The following is a 23,871-nucleotide window of genomic DNA, read 5'->3' as shown; positions in this document are numbered from 1 at the left end:
TTAATAAAGAATTTATTAGCATAGGAAAGGAAAACAGTGAAACACTCTTACATTAGTGCTTTGATTAGAATATCTGCGTAGTCTAGATAGATTTTTGAAAAGAAGAGACAAAGATATATGGAAGCAGAGCCTCAAGTCTCATGATATGACTAGAGACTTCTGGAAATCACAACTGACATGTACTAGTCAGGAATGAATAGTGTTCTTAGTTCTTATTGGTAACAAAGACAACAGAAACAATATACCCTTAAATCTTTATAGTTCTCTGAAGTTCACAGAGTGCTACCACATTTTCCCATTTCATCTTTACAGCAGTGCTGTGATTTGCAGTAGGTTTTATTACTACTGTTTTACAGATAAAATTTTAAAAAGCAAAGGTCAGTGAGATGACACAGTTACTTCTCTTGAGAGCTGGGAATTAAATTCCTATCTTCTGACTCCCATGCCACTATCGTTTTCACTGTACCACACATTGTCATCCACCAATTAAAAGACGACCTTTATGTTAGTGTGACATAGTAAACTGTTAGCTGGAGAAGGAAGGTGCTATAGTGGGGAGAATTGTGGACTAACTGACATACCAGTTCCACCGTTAACTAGCCCTTGGTGGTCTGTAAGTCCCCTTCTACTTTTACAGTTTCCTTATCCAGCACATCGTATGTTTGTGATTTGTATTGGTTACATTCGTGTATATAGAACTCACTATCAGGAATGGTATTGTCAAATGCAGACCTTTAGATAGTATATCAAGTCGTGATGCCTTTTAAACTTATCCATAAGAAAATTTATTGGCCAAAATGATTTCATTTAGAGGGCGTAGCTTCATAATCCTAGAAAGGATTTGAAGAGATTTCTACCCTTCCCAAATTTTGAGCAAGAGTCCCTTAACATAATATTTCTTAAACATAATGTTTATCTCTCCTACTTTTGAAAACATTCAGTATTGCAAAAAATTTATTCTTTCTTCTTGTACTGCAGCATCTCATAAGTTATTATTTTCACATTGTCTTACTGTCATCTGAACTAAATCTCCCTGGCCGTGTTCACTTGTCCTTAATTTGTACTGACCAGATGGAGACCAGGCCCTTGCTGCCTGGTAATGAGTAATTGGGTATTTATTAGAGGATATTCCTCTTTTAGAAAGCGGGGACACAGATCTCCTACCATTGTGGTACAGGAGTGACCAAAGCCGTTGGACTTGCAAAGTTTCCTGTAGTTTATGAAAATGTATATTAAATGTAGTCTGCCCACTTAAAGTAGTATTTGAGTTTATGAGGTTTTCATTAAGAATTAAAATGCTTTTAAAGCATGAAGGTTATATTCTGAAGACTATGGTAAGTTCCTAAAATAGTGATCCTTAATTTTAGGATTTAGATGCCTTTAAAACTATTCATATTCTTTCTTTTTGCTATTGGTTTTAGTGAACTAATTGTGTAAAAGAACATGCAGAATTCCTTTCATTAATTAATTAGATTTCCTAAATAATAAAGTTTTAAAATTAAATTAAGCAATATTTCATTAGCCATTGGAAATAGCCATTTAATAACACATTTCTCTAGAGTCCTCATTTTCAGTTTTGTGATTAAAAGTCAGACTTTTTAATCACTAAGAGTTAAACTAAGAGAATAATTGACTGTTTCATGGCAGGCTTTGGAATCCCTCCTGGAAAAGAAACTGTCGCCAAAAAAGGTGAAGAAGTGTTTCGGTGAAGTCCGGAGCGGATTTCCTGTTGGTAGCCAAAGGGCCCTAGAGAGACAGCGAAGCGCATCGCCAAAGAGCGAGAGGAGACCCCTCGTAGCAAAGGAGATATTTCCACGGGAAACAAGACGACCTTCCGTGGCAAAGAAGCTTCTTGCTGGTATGTGTCTTAAAGTGTTTCTTGCATGGCATTTCATTCTTTGGAATTATCTGTACTGTAACATTTGCAACACTGAGGAGAAAGTGAGGATTTAAAACCTGGTCCACAATAGGTGTCCTTGAGTGAGGATAAGTGAATAGTCACCAAGATGCTTCCTCAGGCTGGAGGCTGGAGTATTTATTCTTCCATAGAAGAGGATGAAAAAGCAAATTCCCTTTTCCTACATCATAGCATTTGGGCTACCCAAAGTAAGTTCCCACAGAGGAGAAAGTTAGAGCCCCCCCGCCTTTAAAGTTTATTTTCATTTTAATGATATATGCATATACACGCACATTTGATGTTTCTGTGTTTTTTTTTGACGTAGGTAATACATTCTTGTTATTTCAGGAAGTGGAATTGCTAGCTTATGTGGTGTGCACGTTTAAACAGATACTGTCCACTTGCCCTTGAAAATGGGCATACAATTATGTTTTGTTAGCAGTGACCGTCCGTATGTATTCTCCCATAGCCTTGCCAACTGCTTTATATAATGAAATTAAAAAATGTTTCTAATCTCTCAGCGGAAAATGGTATCTTACTGTTTTATATTGCATTCCCCTGATTTCCAGTGAGGAAGATTTTGTTCCTCTCATGTGTTCCTTATCCATGTTTCTTTCCTCTTCTGCAGTTTGTCTATTTATAGCCTTTGCCCTCTCCCTGCTGGGTTATGCCTTTTGCTTATGGATATATAGAAGTTCTTTTATATATTCTGGATCATAATCCTTTTTTGTTTACATATATTACAAATATTCTCTTAGTTGCTTAGTTTTGAAATTTGTTGATACGTTTTCTGGTATAGAAACTTAATTTCGTAGGCAAAATCATCATTCTTTTTTACATATTTTAATATTGCGTGAAGCAGTTCTTCCCTCTTTGTTCTTCTTTTTCAAAATTTTGCTGATGGTGATTGCGTATCTTCAGAGGAATTTAAAATGAGCTTGTCAAGTTCCATGAAAAATGATGTCCAGATTTTGATGGGTATTACACTGAGTTCATAGACTAATTAGGAGAGAAATGACATCTTTACAATATGAAGTTGTCTTATCAATTTATTCATGCCCTTTTTCCATTCCTGTAGTTGAATTTTATGATTTTCTGCATATAAGAATTCCTGACATAGGAAGGAATACATAGGAATTCCTAAATTTCTTGTTAGGTTTATTTCCAGTTTTTATATTTTATGGTTTTTGTTGCTATTGTGAGTGGGATCTTCTTTTTATTACATTTTGAAATTGGTTATTGCTACTTTGAGGAGAGCTGTTGGATTTGCACATTGCTCTTATATCTGGCACCTTGCTGAAGTCTTTAATTTGTTATGATAAAGTATACATTTGGACATTTCCAAAATTGGGATATATTCTTAAATTGATGCTATCTTACAGTTAATTAGAAATATTTCAAAAATTTTCTATTGGGACATAAAATAACATGTCTTACACTTGATGTTTTAGAGTTGGTGAAATATGAAATTTTGTTAGTTAATTCTTTTGTATTTTTCCAGATAGATGAGATTACTTACAAATAAGTAAAGTTGTGCCTCTCTATTTGCAATTTTTATACTTTTTCTCTTTTCTCTTCCTGTTTTATTTAATGGGTTTTAATTCAGAATACTACTGAGTAATAGTTAGGTATAATGGTGGACATCATTTCCTCCTCAGACTTAAGGGAAATGCTTCTTCCTATGTGACGCTTACTGTTGGTTTTGGCAGATCTGAATATGAAGTTAAGAAAATTTTCTTCTGTTCCTGTTTTGCTGAGATTTTCTTTTCCTCTCCTTTTTTCTTTTTCTCAGTTAAACTGACAAGAGGTATATGTATTGATAGTGTTTTAAAATAGTTTTAAATTTTTAATACTGAATTTTTTTACTATGCTATTTATACCAGAGTGTGGCTTAATTCAGTAAACCAGTGGAATATACATAGAAAAGTATACACGATATAAACTTACAGCTCAATTAACTATCAGAAAACAAACATCTGTTCAATCACTGCTCAATTCAAGAAATGGAACGTTATGACCACTAAGAAATCCTCCCGTGCCCTCTTTCAATCTCTGTCCCCTACCTCCTTCCCCAGATTAACCATTACTCTGATTTTTAATGCCATACTTTGGTTTTGCCTGATTTAGAACTTTATAAAAATAGAATTACATAATTAGGTATTTTCTTGGGACTGGCTTCTTTCACTTAACACTTTGTGAGATTCATCTATTCTGTTTGTGTAACTGTGATTTGTTTATGTTCATTACTGTATTCCATTGTAGAATATATCACAATTTATTCAGTTGTTTTAATTATTGAATTTTTTCCATATTTGGGCAATTATGAAGAAAACTGCTGTGATTGTTCTTATGTGTCTTTTGGTACATGTGTGCATGTGTTTCTCTTGGGTATATTCTCAGGAGTATAATTGGTGTGTCACAGGGTATGTGTTTGTTCAACTGTAGTAGGTAAAGACTTTTTAAAGTTTTATCATTTTACATTCCAGCCAACAATGTATGAGAACAGTTGCTACACATACTTGTCAACACTTATTATTATTAGTTTTTTAAATTTTAGCCACCTGGTTGGTACGTAAGGCTATCATTGAGGTTTTAATTTACAATTTTCTGGATGAGTGATGGTGTGAGTACTTTTTCATATATTTGTAGGCCATTTATTTACGTGTCTTCCTTTGTGAAATGCCAGTTCAAGTCTCTCACCCACTCCTCCCTCCCTCTTCTCTTTCTATCTTTCACTTTCTCTTTCCCTTCCTTCCTCTGTCTCCTTTCCTTTTTTTTTGATTGTAGGAGTTCTTTGTAGGGGTATTCTGCATAAGGAATCTTTCTGTTATCTATATTGTAAATATCTTAATAAAAATATGATGTGGTTTGCTTTTAAATGTTGCAGTGGTGTCTTTTGATGAACAGATTCTTAATTATACTGTCATCCAGTGTAGCAGTCTTTCCTGTATTTTTGTTTTTGTATCTTTTTTTTTTTTTTGTATCCTGTTTAAGAAGCTTTTCCCTATGCCACAGTTAAGAAGACATTTTTCTATGTTATTTCCTAGAAAAAAGTTTCATTTTCTTCCACATACATATCCAGTTGAGCTAGCACTATTTGTTGAAATGTTTAATTTTTCCCCAAAATGCCACTTTTGCATAAAGCAACTATCCACATACTGGGGGTGCTAAAAAATGTATGCAAGTGGACACTTTGGTCAACGTTGCTCAAGCAGTAGTTCGCCGTAATCAGAAGTGTCTGGATGCTGATGGTAACCACTTTGAGCACCCTTGTAATTGCAGAAGTCAAACTTGTATTCACCTTTTGTTATTGGTATATATTATTACAATTTGAATACAGTTTTCCTTTCTTAAAATATGTACACATTTTTTTAGCTCCCTCTGTGTGTGTGGATCAGGTTCTTGGACCCCTGATCCCTTCCATTGATCTAAGTATTGGTTCTTATGCTGGTGTACATTCTTAATCATTCTAAGTATTGATATGTGGACTAGCTTTGCCACCTGTTCTTCTTCCAGAATATCTTGGCTAACCTTGACCCTTGGTACTTCCATAGAAATTTTAGAATCAGAATTTATCAATTTCCACCCCCCAACTCCCACCCCCTGAAAACAACAAAAACCAGCCTATTGGAATTTTGATGAGGAGTTGGTATTTTCACAATATTGAATTCCCCACCCCTCAAACATGGTGTATCCCTCCATTTATTTAGGTTGTCTTTAAATACTCTCAGTAATTTATTTTGTGTGTGTGTGTGTGTGTGTGTGTGTGTGGTTTTGTTCGTGTTTAATTAGATTTATTCTTTGGTATTGCTATTTTCAATACTCTTGTAAATGATATCTCTTTAAAAATTTAATTTCTAATGTATATTGCTGATGTATAGACATACAATTGATCTTGTATATTGGTCTTATACCTAGCAACTTTGCTAAGCTAATTTATTTCTAGTAATTTATCTGTACATTATTTGTGTTTTGCTATGTATATAATCATATCACCTATAAATAATCATTGGTTGATTTCCTCCTTTCCAATCTTTATTTCTTTTTCTTCTATAGTTTTCTGGTTTAATTTACTTGATCTATAGATGACTGATATAAAGGTATGTTAAAGTCTCTTATGATACTTGAGACTTCCTTAATTTCTGACAGTATTTTTTATTCATTTTTGTTTTGTATATTTTAGAATTGTGCTCTTAGATGCATAAGAGTTCCTGACTGTTCAATTTTTTTGGTGGATTTTATATGTTATTATTAAATATTTCTTTGTCTTTTTAATGTTACTCACTTGAATTAAGTTTTGTTTGGTATTAATATTGCTTCATCTACCTAACTTGTTTGACATTTACTTAGGATAACATTTTCCATTCCTTTATGTTCAGTCTTCCTTTGCTGTTTTATTTTAAGAAAGTCTTAAATAGTTTATTGTTGATGTCTTTAAACCTGACGTAGAGTTCTGTATTTAACGTACATTTGCTGAGATTAATGATACATTTGAACTTCTTCCTACCTTATTTTGTTTGTCATTTGCCAAGTTTTTTTCCTTTGTTGTAATTTACTATATTAATGAAGGTTTTCTTGTTTTGTTTTGTTTCCTCTACTGATTTGAAAGTTATACATCAGTCCAGTTTTCATTTGATTTATTTCTCAATCTGCCACTAATTTTGTGCAGCCTTAATAGTTTAATGCAGCACCTTTAACATGAATGTAACAAAGCCTAATTTACTGGATTACTGTTACAGGTTTATCCACTATAATGTGATACTTCTTTTGTTGGCAGTTAGAACTAGTATAGTGTCTGCCTTTGCCAGCCTTTCCCTTCAGGACAAGTATTATGTCTATTTGCTGTGATGCCTTCTGTGACCAGTCTGGCACATAGTTAGGCCCTTAAGTGAGAGACTCTACAGAGAGATGTGATTGAATAAGAAAAGGCTTCTGAGCAGCAAATCATGGTAGTTTGAGTTCTGGTGTTGGGGACTGACTTATACTCTGGAGGAAGTGTGGAGAACTTTCTATGCCTGCACATAGAGATGTGTTTCCTAAATGAATTAGGCAATTAGATGTGCCCATAACTGATTAATGAAAAATGAGGACCAGCTTCAGAGAGAGAAGTTGGAAACCTTGCTAATCTAAAACTCACCTTAGAAACAATAAGAAAGCAGGAAGATGGCCACCCTGGGAAAATCGTGGACCAAAAAGACCTCACTTCTAGTCTCGGCTCTGCTAGTTTGTGATCCTGGATTGATGACTTCATCTCTCGAAACCTCAATTTTTCATCTGTAGAATGGGGATAATAGTCCTTAAGCTATGTGACTGACTTTGCTGTTGTAAGTAGCAAATTACATAATTACTAAGTGCTATTAATGTAGGGTGTTGTTTCATAATAATAATCATCTCAAATTATAAAGAAAAGTTAGGTTATATCAGGCATATTCTGAGAAAACAAATTTTTGGTAGCCATTTAAACATGAGTTTTGTCAGTTTTTTAAAAAGTAAAGCTACGTGGTCATAAAGAAATAAGTTTCAGTTATCTGGAAAATGCATTTATGTGGAACAACTCTCTCCTCCCTGACAGGGCAGGATAAATGGTTCTAGCCCTGGACCAATGTCACAAGATGTGGCTCTGCCGCTTACTCTCTTTGTGACCTTGCAAAAAACACTTCACTGTTATTTCTTCATCTGAAAAACTGTACTGATCATTGTCCTGCCTGCTCTGTGTGTCATGGTGAGGCTCAGATGTGAATGTGAATTATGTCATAAACTGAAAAAAGTTTTGTGCAGATGTGAGAGATAATAATCATTGTTATTGTCTGTATTACAAATCGGGGTGTAGTTATAGTTACCCTCTTTACAAATTTAATACATCTTCCCCGCATGTAGTAGCCCTCCTTTTTTTTTTTTTTGAAGGAGAGTTTTTATTACTTTTATGTACAGAAAATGCAGCAGTGTACACTCATCCCAGTTTGGTGGCCAGTTCTTTAGCTTTGCCTTTTCCAGCCTGGCAATGCGAACCACTGATTCGGGCCCAGGACATTGCCTCCCCAGTGACGGCAGATCTCACCATATCTGTCGTAATTGGTCCCCATAGCTTCCGCCCGCTTAGCCAGCGTTCCTTTGTCTTCCGAGTTAACCTGTGTGAAGGTGACAGTGTGCAGCTCTTCCTGTGGACTAGACGCCCCAGCCTGGCCTTGCCCTTGATATGCAGTAGGGAACACCGTCTTACAGCACAGGGCAGGCAGGAAGACAGCCGGCTGGCTGGGATCCGTGTCCTGTGCAGTCACCACCAGCTGAGCCTTCTTGTTCTCCACTGAAGTGGTGACAGTAATAGGCCCTGCTCAAAGGACAGGCGGCCTCTTGGTGGGGACGTCCTCTTTGTCGGCGGTGTTTTCTCAGCCCGAGCCAACAATCTCTGCTTTTTCTTTTGCTTTGTCTCTGGACTGTACTTGTTGGCCAGATTAGCCTGATGACTACCCTCTTTCCCCGAAGATAAGACCTAGCCGGACCATCAGCTCTAATGCGTCTAATTTTCAGAGAAACACGGTTAGCTGTCTGCTGGTACAAGGCCTGGCTGAGCTGGTTAATGGCAGGAGGCACTTTCAGGCGCTGATAGAGAATAGCTCTTTGCTGCTGTAGCCGAAAGTACTGGGGCCATTTGACAAAGTGAGTGAGGTCCCTTTTGGGCTGGATGTCCTGTCCGATGCCAAAATTCTTGGGCCTTTTCTCAAACGGGATTTACCACCTTCTTGGCCTCTTGCTTCTTCATGACAGCAGGGCCCGGCGCCACCTTCTTCCCCTTAGCCGCCTTCCCTTTCGGCATCTTGGGCAGCAGGAGGAGAGAGCTGTCCCTCTTACTTTTATTTATTTTATTTGTGTTTTAATTCTTGCCCTTATGATCTCGATTTGAGAAGGCTGCGTTTTCTGTTTCTGTTTTAGATGTCACTCTACCTAATTTGTCCATTCTGACTTCCTAAAGTCTCCTCTTCCCTACCCCTCACCCTCAAGAAGTCACAGGGAGCTACAAGGGTGGAAAACGTCTCTCTGCCCTTTTCAGTTGGGATGTTTGTGTGAGCCTAATTAGATCTTATGATTGATGTAATTATTGGCTGGTGAGTTTCTGTAGCGGCTTCTGAAATGTTCTTGGAATGGTTGATTGCACTAGAGTAACTTGTCATATGTAAGGACGGTGGCTCCCTCCCCACCACTAGCAAAGTCCACAGATTCAGCTGCCCTGGACCTTGTTCTGCATTTACATGTTGATTTATGCAAATCATAACTGAAAAGGCGTCAGGACCTAGAGGTCGGAGTTGGCTTGCTATATGTAAACTTGGAGGGTTAAATAAATTATAGAGCGAGGATTTAATCATAGTGTTCTTTCCAATTTACATTTCCCTGCTGTGTAACTGACTTCCATGGCCTTGACAAGTGCCAGATGAAAGACGTGATTCAGGGGATCTGAATCTGGCTCTTGATCTGCTGCTGTTAGAGCAGTCCGAATACAATTTCCCTTCCGTTATGAACCACTTAAAACATACAGAAAAAGAAGGAAAATAGTAAACACCTATGTATCCACTACCCAGATTTAACAAATTTTAGCATTTTTGCTTTATTTGCTTCAGAATTTTTTTTAGACATAAAATATGACAGATACAGCTGAAGTTTCTTTTGTATTTCTCTCCCTATTCTATTCCCCTCCATCCCTCACCGGAGGTTACTCTTGTTGTCATTATAATATGGACCTGTTCTGTTTTGATACTTGTACTGCTCATGTATCTATCTATCCATAGGCAGTGCACAGTATTGTCTCAGATGCTGTACATTTCATGTAAATGATATCTTACAGTAAGCATCATTCTACAGTTTGCTTCCCCACCTATGTGTGTAAGCCTTGTTCATATTGATACATGAATTCTAATTTATTCATCTAGCTGTTGTATAGGTTTCCTGTATGTGAAAAAAAAATACCATCCTTTATTTTTAGCTCTTAGTTGATGGTCATTTGGGCTGTTTCTAGTTTTTGCTTATATAAACAGTGATGCAGTATATACAGAGGGTGCCAAAAAAATGTATACACGTTTTAAGAAAGGAAAAAACTGTATTAAGCTTTCAAGGCTCAATAGATACTGATAACAAAAGATGAATGCAAGTCACATGTGACTTCTGCAATTACAAGAGGTGCTCAAAGTGGTCACCATCAGCGTCCAGATACTTCTGATTATGGCGAACTACTGCTTGAGCAACATTGACCAAAGTGGCCACTTGTATACATTTTTTTGGCACCCTCTGTATATCCTTGCTTGTGTATTCTGGTGTACACATGTGAGACTTCCTCTAGGCTGAGTATGTCCTAGATGTGAAACTTGTGGGTTGCAGTGTGGGCGAGTCTTCAGCTTTTCTAGAGTAATCAAGTTGCTCTCCCAAGTGGTTGAGCCAGTTCACTGCTGCACTAGGAGCTCGTGAGAGCACTTGTGTCTCCACATCCTTGTTCATACTTGGTATTTCACATTAAAAATTCTCCCCCAATCTGGTGGATGTAAAATTGTACCTTACTGTCTTAATTTGGATTTTTCTGATCACTGGTGATCACCTTTTCATGTCTTTATTGACAGTTCAGCTTTTTTCTCTAAATTGCTAATTTCTATTCTTTGCTTATTTCTTTGTTGGATTGTTTATTTTTCTTAATAGATTTGTAGCTGTTCTTTGTTTATTCTGGATGTTAATCCTATGTTAATTATGCATTGCAGATATCTACTTGCAGACTCTGGCTTGTCTGTTGACTTGATGGTGTCTTTTTTTTAAAAGGAAGTTGTAGCTTAGTGTAATTAAATTTAAATATATTAATATTATATTTGAGTTTAAGAAAGCCTTTTCTGCCCTGATGTTGTCATGGTATTCTTTCCATACTTTCTTCTAAGAGCTTTCAAGTTTTCCTTTACTTATAAGGGTCTTTGTTCCATTTAGAATTTAAGTGTTCAGTGTGAGGCAAGGATCCTGTTTTATTTTGTTACCTGTGGATAGGAATAGTCTCAGCTGTTGAACAAGCAGTTCACACTCACTGATGTGTCATGCTGCTATTGTCATACCCGTTTTGCTTCACTGGTCTCTGCCTGTTCCTGCTTCATTCACTCCCACATTGCTTTAATTATTGTAGCTTTAAATGAACACTGTGTCTCTGGTAGAATGAGACTCCCACCCCTGTCCCACTCCCCACTTTCTTGTTTTTCACAATTATTTGGCCTATTTTAGGATTTTACTCTTCATAAGAATTTTTGGATCAACCTGTTTAGATCCACAAAAAAAAAAAAGATTGGGATTTTTATTGAATTTGCATTTGAAATTATAGGTTACTTTGGGGAGAACTGATGTCTTTACAGTTTCTTTCATTCATGAAAATAATTTATTCTTTTAATCTTCTTTCATGTCCTTTAAAAATACCTTTAATTTTAAGTAAAAGTCTTGTATCTCTTTCATTAGATTTCTTCCTTAGTGCCTAATAGTTCTTGTTGCCAGTGTTCTAGGGTAATTTTTTTCTCTTCCATATTCTCTGGTTAGTTATTTTGATATGTGGGAATGATAATAATTTATGTACGTTATTCTTCTTTTATCCAGAGACATTGCTGGACTCTTTTTTTAATTGTAATTTATTTGTAGATTTCCTTTGGATTTTCTATATAGAAAGCATTATCTCATCTTCAAATAAAGACAGCTTTATTTCCTTTCCCATGGCTAGTTGAATGTCATGTATGGAGTTCAGACTTTATTCTATATCAAATTAGAAGCCGTCAAAGTTTTCGAGAAGTGATATTTAAATGTTTACATTTTAGAAAACAATTCTGGTAGCCTGGTGAAAGTGTGGTTGATGACAAAGAAGGGGTCAGTTAGGAGATGCTAGTACTATAGTCACAAGATGTTGCCAGCCTGACCTTGGGTAGTGGCAGAAAGACAAGAAGGGCAGAGATCAGTAGAAGAGCAACTTTAGAATTAGGGTCAAAGGGACCAGGTAAATGAGTAAATGTGGGAGATGACCCTTAGATTTCTGCTTGTAGAAGTGTAATAGTCATAGGATGAGGAGCAGCTCCAGTGACAAACCAACTCAGTTCTTAACAGGGCTTAGATAGCTACTTGGAGAGTATCTGTTGGTAGGTAGGTAATCATTCTCACCGACTTGATTTAAATACATTTCCCTCAGTTTGCCCTTCTGAAATCTCCACATAGATAAGTGTCAACCTGATAAAGAGCTTCCAGTGACCCAGAGGTTGGAGAATGAGTTTGATGCGTTAGATGCGGATATGCTTCCGGAAGAAGCTCCATCTGCTCGAGACCAAAATGCAAGCTTCAAAGAAGAGGCATTAGCTCTGACCAAAACAAATCCAGTGGAAAAGAAGCTTGTGACTGAGCAGGTGCCATTTAGGAAGAAAGATACTCTGGCGTCGGCAAGACTACAGCAAGTATGGAAACACTTCTGTCTTTTGGCCCATTTGTATTGACCTGACATTGTCCGAGGTCACAGAGACTAGTAAGAGGTGGAGCCAGGATTTGAGTTCTCAGGCATTTGAATGCCAGAGCCCTTAAGTCCAACTCTCTAAATTAAGCTAACTTAGCTGAGCTCTAGGTTGTTTTTATTTTTTAACAAAAAAATAGCAATTTTTCATATTGTTGCTGGAACAGGGTGTTCTCTCTTGTGCTGACTTGGTAAGACCCTAACTAATTTGATACCAACGTCCTAATCTGGCAAGCTGTTTTAAAATTCAGTTTTTTTCTGCTTCTGATTTGGAAGTGTGACATGTAAGGGGATTAAGATTTGGTGCCTGCTAAAGATAAATATTAATAAATAATAACCACTCAATATTAAAAGGCATCCTACGGTGAGTATTTTCTAATATGGCTTTGGGAGCCAGCTGGCTTGAAACTATATTTTATTTTAAGCTTTTATATAAAATTTAACTTAAAGCCCTACCAGGGGCCAGAAGACGACCTCCTGGTCTAAATGTCCTGATAACGTGGTTACTACCACATTGACGACGCTGTCCAGGGGCTTCTGTAGCAAACTGACACATTGTCAGGTGACCCCAGAAAAAGGCTAGTTAGCAGTTAACACCAGTTACTGATGGATCGTGGGTTTGCATCACGTCTTTATTCCTTTCCAAACAGACTCTTATGGGGAGGTGGGGATGGGTCAGTGGGAAGTCAGGATTGAGTCTATATGAATTCAGCTTGGGGCTCTTCTCTAGAGATGGCTTCGTTCTCTGTAGTGTTTTAAAGTAGCCCGATTCATTCCGTTTACATGGCATATGTCTCTCTCCTTCATCATCTTTCTCTTCTTACATTAATCTATGTAATCTTCTAGAAACTATGTAATCTAGAAACCCATTTTACAGGCGAGAAACCTGAGGCACAGTGAGGTTAAAAGCTTTTGAACCAAGAATGTTTTACAGTTTACCTCTTTTGTTTATTTGTTTGTTTAGGAAAAAATATAAAAATAAATATATTTTATATAAAAAGATGGCAAAGTCAGGGATCCCAATTTTATACCTCCTTTACCCCACCCTGCCTCAACCATGGTTGTGTCAGTATAATTTACACCCTCCCCCAATTTTCCACCACGGTGCTTTCCAGCTTGGTTTTTGCTGAATGGATGCATGAATAGCGTAGGGGCACTTGAAGCTTCAGTAAGTCAGGGGCTAAAACCAGTTTCTCTGATGTCCATTTGACTTCATAATTCATATTTATCTCTCACAGGGATTCCACAAAGCTGAAAAAAGTAGATCAACCCAATCTCACAGCAAAAGCAGGTTGCAACGGACAACAGTCTCATCCAGATTAAAAATGAATCCACAGCCTGTGAAAGACAGTAGGGCCCCTTGGATCCCTCCAAACCCCACCTCCCCATCAGCGTCTCCTAAATGGTATGTCACGTCCGAGGGGCCACTGGGGCATGTGATTTAATGTTTCCTCCACAGGTCAAAGGTGACCTACTGTTTAGAGCAAATAAAGCAACAGCCTTGGTTCCCATGAAACAGAAAAGCTTCTTTGGGTGAGGAATACATGGGACATTTTTGTCTTAAAGCCCGTTGGTTCCCTGTTCTATCTGACTACGGGTAGAGTAACTTGCCGTGGGCCACCCCGACATCGTGTGGACATACGTCGTCGTCGTGTGGAGGGTCATGGGCTTCCCGCCACCCAATGGATTCCAGTCACTTGAGGCCAGGAGTTGTGCCTTCCGGATGTCTGCATGTTTAATGCCTGACCCTTAGTATATCTTCTTAGGCATTCAGTAAATCTTTGCCGAATGAATAAATACTTTAAAGTAATTCTAATTCCAAGTGAAGATAATTACGAATTATAAAACCATGCAAATCTCATAGATACTTGCCTGACTGCAAGGGACAGTTTGGATAATGCTGACATTATTGCCGTGTCATCCGCGTTCATAGCGGGTGGAGAATGAGGAGCCGCCATTCCACAGGGCCTTGTCCTCCAGGGGCAGCGGGGTCCTGTTAGGTGGAAATGGTCTTTGGGGAATTGGTTAAAGACAAAGGGGAGCTTGTTTACCATAGGACAGTACTTCTTGCAAGCACAGTGGGAAGGACCAGCAGGTAGGACAGTACAAGGAAGGCAGCAGAAAGCAGTAACGTGGGGAGAAAAGCGAGAGGAAAGGGATCCGTGCTGTGGGAGGCTGGCAGGAAACAGGGTGAGAAGCCTGGTACAATGGATTCCCCTTAGGACTGAATGACTCTGAATGAATGCTTATGCTTGTCTGTCAGCCCTCCCTCTAATGTTGAAGAAACCATGTCTAGAGAATTGAATGTCCTGCTTACCTAGCAGAGCTGGGACTGATATCAGGTCTTCTGATTTCATAATGTGCTTTTTCGTTTATCTGCTCTAAATTCTGTAGTTTTATATATGTGTTAGTATAGACTGTGAATTCAGTTGGTAAGCTTATAAACATATCAATTAATTGATGGGTCTATTGCAAGCTAAAAATATGCAGTGGACTGTCTTCTAAAGTGTACCGTGTTTCCCCCAAAATAAGACCTAGCCGGACAATCAGCTCTAATGTGTCTATGGAACAAAAATTAATATAAGACCTGGTCTTATTTTACTATAATATAAGACCGGGTCTATAATATAATATAATATAATAACACAATATGATATAATATAATATAATATAACAATATAACATAGTAAATGTAATATAATAAATATAATATAATATAATACCAGGTCTTATATTAATTTTTGCTCCAAAAGACACATTAGAACTGATTGTGTCCGGCTAGGTCTTATTTTTGGGGAAACCCGGTATGTGAGGTGGGTGGGGGAGGGGAGCGGACAAGGCTTCTAGCTCAGTGCTGAGTTAGGCCTTGTAAAGGTACAGAATTGCTCTGTAATATGGAATGTAATTAATGACCCAAATCTGTATATTATAACTGGGTTTTGTTGAAGTTCACTCATCATTCTGTAATTCACAGGGTTTTTTTTGTTGTGTTTTTTTTTCCATTTAAAATAGTGATCGCTCCCATGAAGCAAAGGCGAAAGTCTCTCCTTTAACCCTGAGCCTGAATCCTGGAGGAGCTCAGGTTTCCTCACACTTGTTTCCACATTAAGTCTCCATGCTGGGCACCAGCATTCCTTTAATGCTCTTGTATTCTCTGAGATAGCGCCTTCTGATGAGTCATTGGGTATGAAGTGAATGGTTTTATAAAGGCATGCTTTTCTGTTTTGTGCAGTGCTGCCTGGTTAAAGGTGAAATCCAGCTCCAAAGATGTCACAAAAGAGCAGTCTGTCCAGCAAGAAGATCCTCAAGAGGAAGGTCAATTGAGAGGTGCTGTTGAGCAAGAAGCAGCTAGGTGTGTGCGGGTATTTTTCAAATCTTCGAAAATTTCAAGGTCCCTTTCACATAGATTCTAAAGTAAACTCTTTCTTCTCTTCCCTATGAATAAAGTTGGTTAATTAAAATGTCAGTTACTAACCTTTTCTGTCAAACTATACAGCTTAGACAGTGAACCCCTCTTTTATTCCTTCTTATGTCATTCAAAAATTGTGTGTGTCAGTTGCCTACCACTTGCTTGTTTTGCATGTGATACAGTTGTGAGCTCTATGCAGACTTTATTAAAAGGAGCTAAAAAGACAGAATCCCAACCTCTGCTTGTTTAAAGTCAGTAGGGAGGACGTGTCACTAGCTGTAATTTAAGATAGAACATGGTATGCACCCTAAAAACTAAAGGGTTAAGAACTGAGAGATTTTAGAATGGGGACGGGATACTTGTTGCTGTAGAGATCCAGGGTTCATGGAGGGAGATGGACAATAAATTAGGACTTGAAGAACAGGCCTTAAATGGGGAGTGATGACGTAGGTGAGAACATTCCCTGAGAAGACAGCAGTGAAAACAGGTCTCTTTTGTTTGGCTGAAATTGTTCTTGCAATTATGGGAAAGCAAAAATGAAAATGGGCCATGAAATAATTTGATAATATTCACATATCCTAAGCTCAAAGAATCAAAGCCCTTCCACACACAGTCAGGTTGTTTGGAGTTAGCTTTTCCTTTCCGTTTTTATTTGACTTCACTCTGCCTTTATGTCTGTCCTGGGAGTCCATTTCTTTGTCTAAACTTGTAGCCACAGCAACAGCTTTATTTTTATAGTCAAACAAGAAATCCAAAGTCCACTGATGGCTCGTTTTCTTGACAATATTCGTGGGCAGTTTTTTGTTGCTCTACACACTAGCTAAGAGCACTTTTGCACAGAAATGTCTTTTTACACAGAACGTTACATGGAGAGCTTTACGGGTACAGAAAGGTTGCATTACCTCCTGGGTCCTTCGTGGAGCCAAGATTGGCGTTCTGGGGGACCCTGACTTCCAGTTCGTTTCTGTGGTGATGGCACCCTGCAGGTCGAGGCAGAATTGGTTTGACTCTTTGTACTGTCTGCTAGACTTGCTTGGCTTGATGCTGAAACTTCCAAAAGATTGAAGGAACTTGGAGAATTAAAAGCTGAAGAAATGGACAAAATGCAAAAACAGAGGTAAATATCTATTTCTGAGGTAGAGAAAGAGAAAGCAGGCCTGGTCTATATCTATCTTTTTGACAACTAATTGAGATTGTTTAGAAATGTAGTCACACTCTTTATTGGCTGCCTGCCTGCTTAGAAGACTTTGAAGTCACCTAAGAAGCCTACAGTGGAGCCAAGATTAGAGCCCCAACAGAGTCCTGGCTGCTTTGAGGAGAGTTAGGGTGATTGTTTTGTACTATCCTCCAGGCTCGATTGGCTCGATGCTGAAACTTCCAGAAGAACAAAGGAATTGAATAAACTCAAAACTGAAGAAGTGGATAGACTTCACAACTTGAGGTACGTGTTTGCTTCTGTGGAAGAATGCTTGCCTATTCTAATTGATCTGGATAGTTTTACCAACCAAGCAGGACTGTTTAGGCCTCACCTCACTAAATGAATGAATGAGTGAATGAATGAATGAATGAACACCTGCATGCCTACGTGTGTTTTATGCAGTATTTTTGCTAGGAAATGCTTCCTTTGTGTGGAGTTTGAATGATAACTGAAGAAACTTCTACAATTTGGGGGAAGTTCTGTCTGAAAGATGAGTCTTATATCTGTTTGTTTGTGTGGCCCTCAAAGGTGCTTTTCTCCTGGCCCTGTAGAAGGTCATTGTGCATGGCTGCCCACATGAGCGAGTGCACAGAAATGTCTTTTTAGCTTAAATGTAGCCTAAGGTGTTTGAAGAGGTTGCCTTTTTCCATTTGCCCCCGAAGAGTGTTACCCCCTAACTGTAAGCGTGAAGGAGTTTGTGAGGAGATTTAGTTGATGCGGCTGCCCCTGCAATTGGCTCATTTTTCTAGCTCTGATAATAATTCACCTGAAGTCAAATGAACAGAATTCTCATTGCAACAGCTGTGTATTCTGTCACCAGTCAGGATAGAGCGTTCATTCCCAGACCGGAAGGGCTGTGGCTGTATCGTTAGAGGGCCAAGATTTTTGTTTGTTTTTGTCTATAGTTAACATTTCAAGTCATACAATCGCAGCATCTTAGGATTTGAAGGACCTTTTTCTGCAGCTGATACTTCCAGCCCCTCTGGCCTATCTGCATGCAGTAACTGTCCAGCATATTTACACGCAGCCTCTGTGACGAGATGGCCACTACCATTTGGGGCAGCCCCTTCCTTAGTTATCTGTAGCAATCAGAAGGCATTACCTTAGATTGTTCTGGAATTGGATTCCCTATGACTCCTACTCACTTGTCCTTCAGACCATATTAAAAAAATGTAATCCTCCGTACCCCAGTTATCCCTTTGAGTATTTTTTTATTTGAAAAATCATACATGTAGTAGAACATACTAAATGCACACATAGAATCCAAAATATGACTAAATGAACACCCGTGCATCACCACCCCAAACCAAGAAACAGATCATCACCCCTCCTCTAAAAACTCCCATGTGTTCCTCCTCGGTTGCATCCTTCTCTTTCCCCCCAGAGCTAACAACTGTCTTGATTCTGTCCTGTGAATCTTTTCATTACCCTTATTCATAAATCCATCACCCAAAACTGAGAGGCAAGCACAAGCCTAGCTAAACAAGGAAAGAGCAGTGCTGCTGGTACTAGGTGAAGATTCCCAGGGCCACGTAGGCTGAACAGTCTGGCTCAGAATCTGCCCTGAGCTTCCCTGAGAGTGTTCAGGCACCCACCTCAGGAAGTCAGTGGGCAAGGTCACGAGTGAGTCTGTGCACATATTGGCCTTACTACCTTTGGGGCCTCTGCCAGTGAACCAGGTACACTGGCATGTTCTGGAAGAAACCTGATTAGGGGAACAGTGGGCTGCCCTGTGTAGTTCGTTCCACTTTATTGTTGAGTAGTATTCCATTGTATGAATATCCCACAGTCTATCCATTCTCTGTGAATTAACATGTGGGTTGCTTTCCATCTTTAGTTAGTATGGGAGTTCCTTTACAGTTGTTCCCCCTCCTAGCTGATATTTGGTATTGTCCATATTTTTAATTTGAGCCATTCTGGTGAGAGTGTGTTGGTATCTTGTTCGGTTTTAATTTGCATTTTCTTGTGCTGTTTAAGTCAACAGTGCAAATTGTGGGGGTTCTCAGTTTTTCTCATTACTGGCCAAGAATTCAAATTTCTCAGGTCAGCTAAGTTGGTTATTACTTTTGTCCTGTTTTCCAGGACCATTTTTTCCCCTTCTTTTTGTGGGTTTATGTCTATCTCTGTTATTGTGGGGTTTGCGGAGGGAACAAAATTAGTTTCATTTGTTCAGTCTTCTACCCTGTTGAGGCAGCCATTATTCTTTTAAAATGCGCTGAGAGCTTAACATACTTCTTCAGATGTTATCTGAACCCTAGTCCTCAAAGTGGGGTCCAGGGCCAGAGGTTTCGCATCACCGGGGAGCTTGTTGGGAATGCAGAATCTCAAGCCTCACGTAGACCAACTGGATCAGAATCTGCATTTCAACAAGATCCCCAGAGGACTTGTATGGCCATTAAGATGAGGGAAGCATTGTGGGTTTATACTCACTTGATTGTCCTTCACCTGGAGTGGTAAATAAATATGCAAAATAGGATAATTTCTTGCTTTCAATTTTAATTTTCAATTTTATTTCTAAATAGTGATTCTGCCACCCAGTTAGCAGACAAGGTAGAGAAGACAGTTCTGGAGCATTTGAAGCCTCTCCTGGCCAAGGCTCAGGTAATGTGGTTGCTCTCATTTGCTTGCCTTCTGGAAGTTCTAGAATAAAGAGAGTTGTTCTAGAGGTCACGCTGACCCTTTATAGGACTAAGTGTCTGGCAGCTGGAGGCTGCAGTGCTTCTTGTGCAGTCTGGGAAGCGTGCTGGGTGGGCACCTGCAGACCACCACACACTCGTGGTATGCCTTCCAGCGTGGCTTAGGGGTAAAGCCCAGGGGAGGAGAGAGGAAGTCCCACTTTTGAGACAGGTGAGATTTAGTTTGGGGAATGAGTTTAGGTTGCGATTTCCATTCTTGATCAAATAGATCTGTTGGTGATGTTGATGTCGAATTAACTGCTGCCACTCTAATCCTGTGCTCTTCACCTCAGTGGTTTGGAATGGTTGGCTCTGTTTTTCGAAAGGAGAGAGATGTTAGGACAGTGTCTGTGTACAAACCAGTACTTTTCTGAAGGTGAAATTGCATACAGCGTTACCAACAGGTTGTGTCATCTTCCTATAAGCAGTAAGCTGAATGCTGTGGCCAGACCCTGTAGATCTGCCCTGTAAATAGAATGAATAGATGAAGCCACATAGAATATTATCGTCTTAAACGGAACGAAGGACGTTCTGGGTTCCTGGATAGGCCACTGAATTTCTGTATTTCTAGTTTAAGAAATATTAAATTATTATTAGGGTTCATGGAAATCTCAGGAAAATAGAACTAGAAAGGCTCTTAGAGACCAAATCAACCTCCTCATTTTATCAATGAGGAAACTGTGGAACAGAGAGGTGGAGTAGTTGCATCAAAACACACAGCTACTGGGACTATGTTTACAAAGTTCAGGGAAGAAAGGGGGCAGAAAGCCAAGATGAACATGTGGCATTTAATTTCATGGTGACAAAGTGCTTTGAATTGCTGCAACAAACCTCATGTAACTAAAGCTGATGCACACACAAGTTATTCTGGTAGCAGAATTCATTTGTACTAATATGGGTTGTGCATTGTTATAATTCACGAACATGCTTGTCTGTTTTGATAGAGAGTCAATTCTTCTTTGGAAGCAGATACTCATTTGAAGGGTCGGCCGTCAGTGAACACAGCGACAGCCCAGCCTGCAGAGGAGGTGTGTGTTGTGTAGTATGGGTATTACAGACTGACACTGCTGTGATTACGGGGGGTAATGTCTTCGGGTGTAAGGAAAATGACGTGCAGAGTACTGTGCAAACGAGATTATCCTACTCCAGAAGGGTGGAAGTTATTTTTTACATTTGGTATGTTAATTCTTACAGTGTATATTTAGCACTGTGACTTAGATCAGCCTTGCAGACAGCTCACAGAAATCTCTAGAGCCGCAGGTTTTTGTCGGTGGCTATTTTCCTCTCCTCCTGATGACAGAATGTGGGTGCCCTGCGTGACCCTGAATGTTGATGGCCTGCGGCAGAAGAATGGCTGTCCTCATTTCCTTTTATTCAGCCTAGTTTTGCTCATTACCGGCCTAATTTCCTTTATGCTTAGGGCCTCATATTTATTGTTAAGCAAGCATGTTTTCAGAACCCAATAATGACCAATATCTAGCCTGACAGAGAGAAAAGGTAGCAAGAAGAAAAAAATGATAGCATTTAAGGGAAATAAACCCAACCTGTTCTGTGGTTGTCCGCCCTTGCGCTCTTCCTCTGGAGGACTGCGGTTCATGTTGTGCGGGAATGTTCCCACCCTCCCGGAGCTGTGAGTGGCAGGTGCCAGTTGCATCCACTACGTCTTTGCGGAGGTTGGAAAGAGGTTACTGCTTTATGTGCTCAGAGCAAGTGTGACGGTTTGAGTTAGAAGGAAGCTCCACCAGCCCAACAACCTTAGTACAGGAAGAAACCTTTGGGACAGGAAGATTTTGTGCAAAAGTATCCCTATTCTTACGATTAAGCAGTATTTTAGCTGCAGCATACTTGCATAATCTTTGTGTTTATAAGTTTATGGTACCAATATCTTGTGACAGAATCTCATATGAGGTGAGGTTTCTAACACTACGTTCTGCTCTTACACATCGGGTTTGCTGTGGCTTGGTGTTTTGTGCAGGCAGCACAGCCACCGAATAATACTTTCTTTCCTAGCAAAGTAAGGAGACTCACATCTAACCGAGGGAGGTGACTCCGTGTGGCATTTTATATGAAAGAAAAATGAAATGATTGTGTTGTCAGAGAAGTAGACATGTTTGAATATTATTAAGAATGATCAGCCTTCTATATAAGAATTCTACTGTAGGCATTAATTAGTCTTTAATACAGTTTATTGAAAAAGAAAAGTAACTCTATCCAGTATTTAGTATTCTGTATTTAGTATTTAGTATATGTAGAAAAAGAAAAGTAACTCTTAAACATCAGGCAGCACCATCAAGAGTTAATATTTACAAATAACTGAATAAAAACAAACAAAAAACCTAATCAACATTGGCACGATGAAGTGAAAAGAATGATTTTTGCTATGTTAATTTAAAAAAAGCTGTGTGACCCTGAATGCAAATACTTGGAATTCTCCTTTCTAAAATGGAGAAGACATGTGCTGTACTTTACAAGTAAAATACAACTCTCAAACAAGACAATCTCTCAAACCAGGACAAAGCTCTCAGAAGGTACTGTTATAAAATATCTGTCTCTTGCTGCTGCAGTTGTCATTAGCTGAACTTACAAATGAAATACATTTTTCCAAAATGTTTTGTTTTTAGTTAAGTTATATATGCACATAGCTAAAAAATTTCAAACAATTCCGAAAAAGCATAATATAAAAAGTTAAACCTCCCCACAAACAGATACCATATGTTGTTCTGTACCCAGCTTTTTTCTTTATATTTTGGTGATCTTTCCCTGTCAGCATATTGAGACCTTCCTTATCATTTTTAATGGCACACAGTGATCTCGATAGTCCACTCTTTATAGATGAAAACTATACAAATGCACACATCTTAATTAACTAGACCTGTACTATTGGTTTACTTGTCTCTAGATTTTTTTATAATTTTATTGTATTGGTTATTCAACTAATTTTTATTTCTTTAACTTTAATTAAGGTTGGACATGTCTTCATATCTTTATTGGTCAGTCATATATTTTCTTCTGTGAGTTCTTAAGAGGTTTTAAAATTGGCTATGGCAATAACCATTCATTGAGTGTCTTACTTTTTGCCAGCTACTGTCCCAATATGCAAGTGCTCATGTAATCCTTACAACTCTGAAATATAAGATAATTATTTCCATATTACAAATGAGAGGATTGAGGCCCAGGGAGGTTAAGTGAACTTGCCTGTATTGCAGGCTTATCAGGGGGCAGACCAGAATTTAGTCCCAGAAATGTTTCATTCCAAAGCCTGGTATCATTTCACCAGCAGACATTGTTTGCAAAAGCCTCTTTCAGAGCAGATTCTAGACATATATTAGAATCATATGTAGACATGTGTATATTAGAATAAAAAGAAGTACAACGCATGTGAAAATGCTTTGCAAGGTATAAAGTGCTTTGTGAATGTCAAGAATACAGTATCAAGAAAGGCTGGTGAAGCTCTACCAGGTTCTAGGTAGAAAGTCTCAAGCAAAGACAAAGAATCATGAACTTTGTGATGTCATGGACAAGATGTTTTTACAAAAGCATTGAGCCAAAGAAGAATAGATACATCCTCTGGAGTCTGTGATATGTGAAATATTGTTCTGAGTTGAGCACAAGGATCACATTTGCTTTACCAACTTGCAAAACGGGTATTAACAATAGTTTACATGGACAATAATGGTATTACTTGGTTATCAATGCTACCATTTGAATGACTGTGGTAAAAATTGCACTGATGTGATTGCTTTTGATATTTACTGACCTAAGAGAAGTTTGATTTAATGTAGAAACTCTGCCACTTGAGCTATTAATCTCTTAAGTTTCTCTGTTGTCTTTGTGTTGCCTTTCCATTCCCCTCCCTTGTTTTGTAGACTACCGCTGTTGATTGTGAATCCAACAATGTCCGTCAGCTGGATAATTCTTTAGAAGATTCCTCTCGTGAGTTCTGGGCTGTGACTCAGTCCAGGATCTTGGAGCCTGATGCCTTAGCCACTTTGGGGGACAGCAAGGACAGCCCGTATCTGGAGACCATGATGATCCGAATGGAGGAAATGGAGGTAAGGAAGGCCTGAGGCTGCCAGCTCCAGTTGGCCGCTGGGGGCTGGCCTCGCTGAGGTGGAGCATAAGCAGCAGCTCCTCGCGCTTGGGTAGCTTTAGTACTTCAGAATCACACGGTCCTGACTTTGAATGCTAACTCAACTG

General features: G+C 38.8%; 1 protein-coding gene and 1 pseudogene across 4 annotated transcripts in view; one reads left to right on the top strand and one right to left on the bottom strand.

Moving 5' to 3' along the window:
* Positions 1 to 23,871, top strand: part of KIAA0753 (KIAA0753 ortholog) — a 57,377-nt gene that overhangs the window by 18,854 nt on the left and 14,652 nt on the right. For 2 of the 4 annotated variants that reach the window (XM_033091617.1, XM_033091616.1), the window contains exons 7-15: positions 1,648 to 1,858; positions 12,107 to 12,339; positions 13,631 to 13,797; positions 15,625 to 15,744; positions 16,829 to 16,918; positions 17,153 to 17,242; positions 19,522 to 19,600; positions 20,619 to 20,702; positions 23,541 to 23,726. In XM_033091617.1, coding sequence (XP_032947508.1) covers positions 1,648 to 1,858; positions 12,107 to 12,339; positions 13,631 to 13,797; positions 15,625 to 15,744; positions 16,829 to 16,918; positions 17,153 to 17,242; positions 19,522 to 19,600; positions 20,619 to 20,702; positions 23,541 to 23,726 — 1,260 coding nt within the window. The remainder of the gene's footprint in view (positions 1 to 1,647; positions 1,859 to 12,106; positions 12,340 to 13,630; positions 13,798 to 15,624; positions 15,745 to 16,828; positions 16,919 to 17,152; positions 17,243 to 19,521; positions 19,601 to 20,618; positions 20,703 to 23,540; positions 23,727 to 23,871) is intronic. The other 2 variants (XM_033091619.1, XM_033091618.1) reach the window with 2 other exon arrangements.
* Positions 7,848 to 8,711, bottom strand: LOC117013968 (60S ribosomal protein L7a-like; annotated as a pseudogene).

Source organism: Rhinolophus ferrumequinum, chromosome 21 (assembly GCF_004115265.2).
Source record: "Rhinolophus ferrumequinum isolate MPI-CBG mRhiFer1 chromosome 21, mRhiFer1_v1.p, whole genome shotgun sequence".
NCBI classification, from domain to species: Eukaryota; Metazoa; Chordata; class Mammalia; order Chiroptera; family Rhinolophidae; genus Rhinolophus; species Rhinolophus ferrumequinum.
The sequence above is the reverse complement of the archived record's forward strand: the minus strand, read 5'-3'. Positions and strand labels throughout refer to the sequence as shown.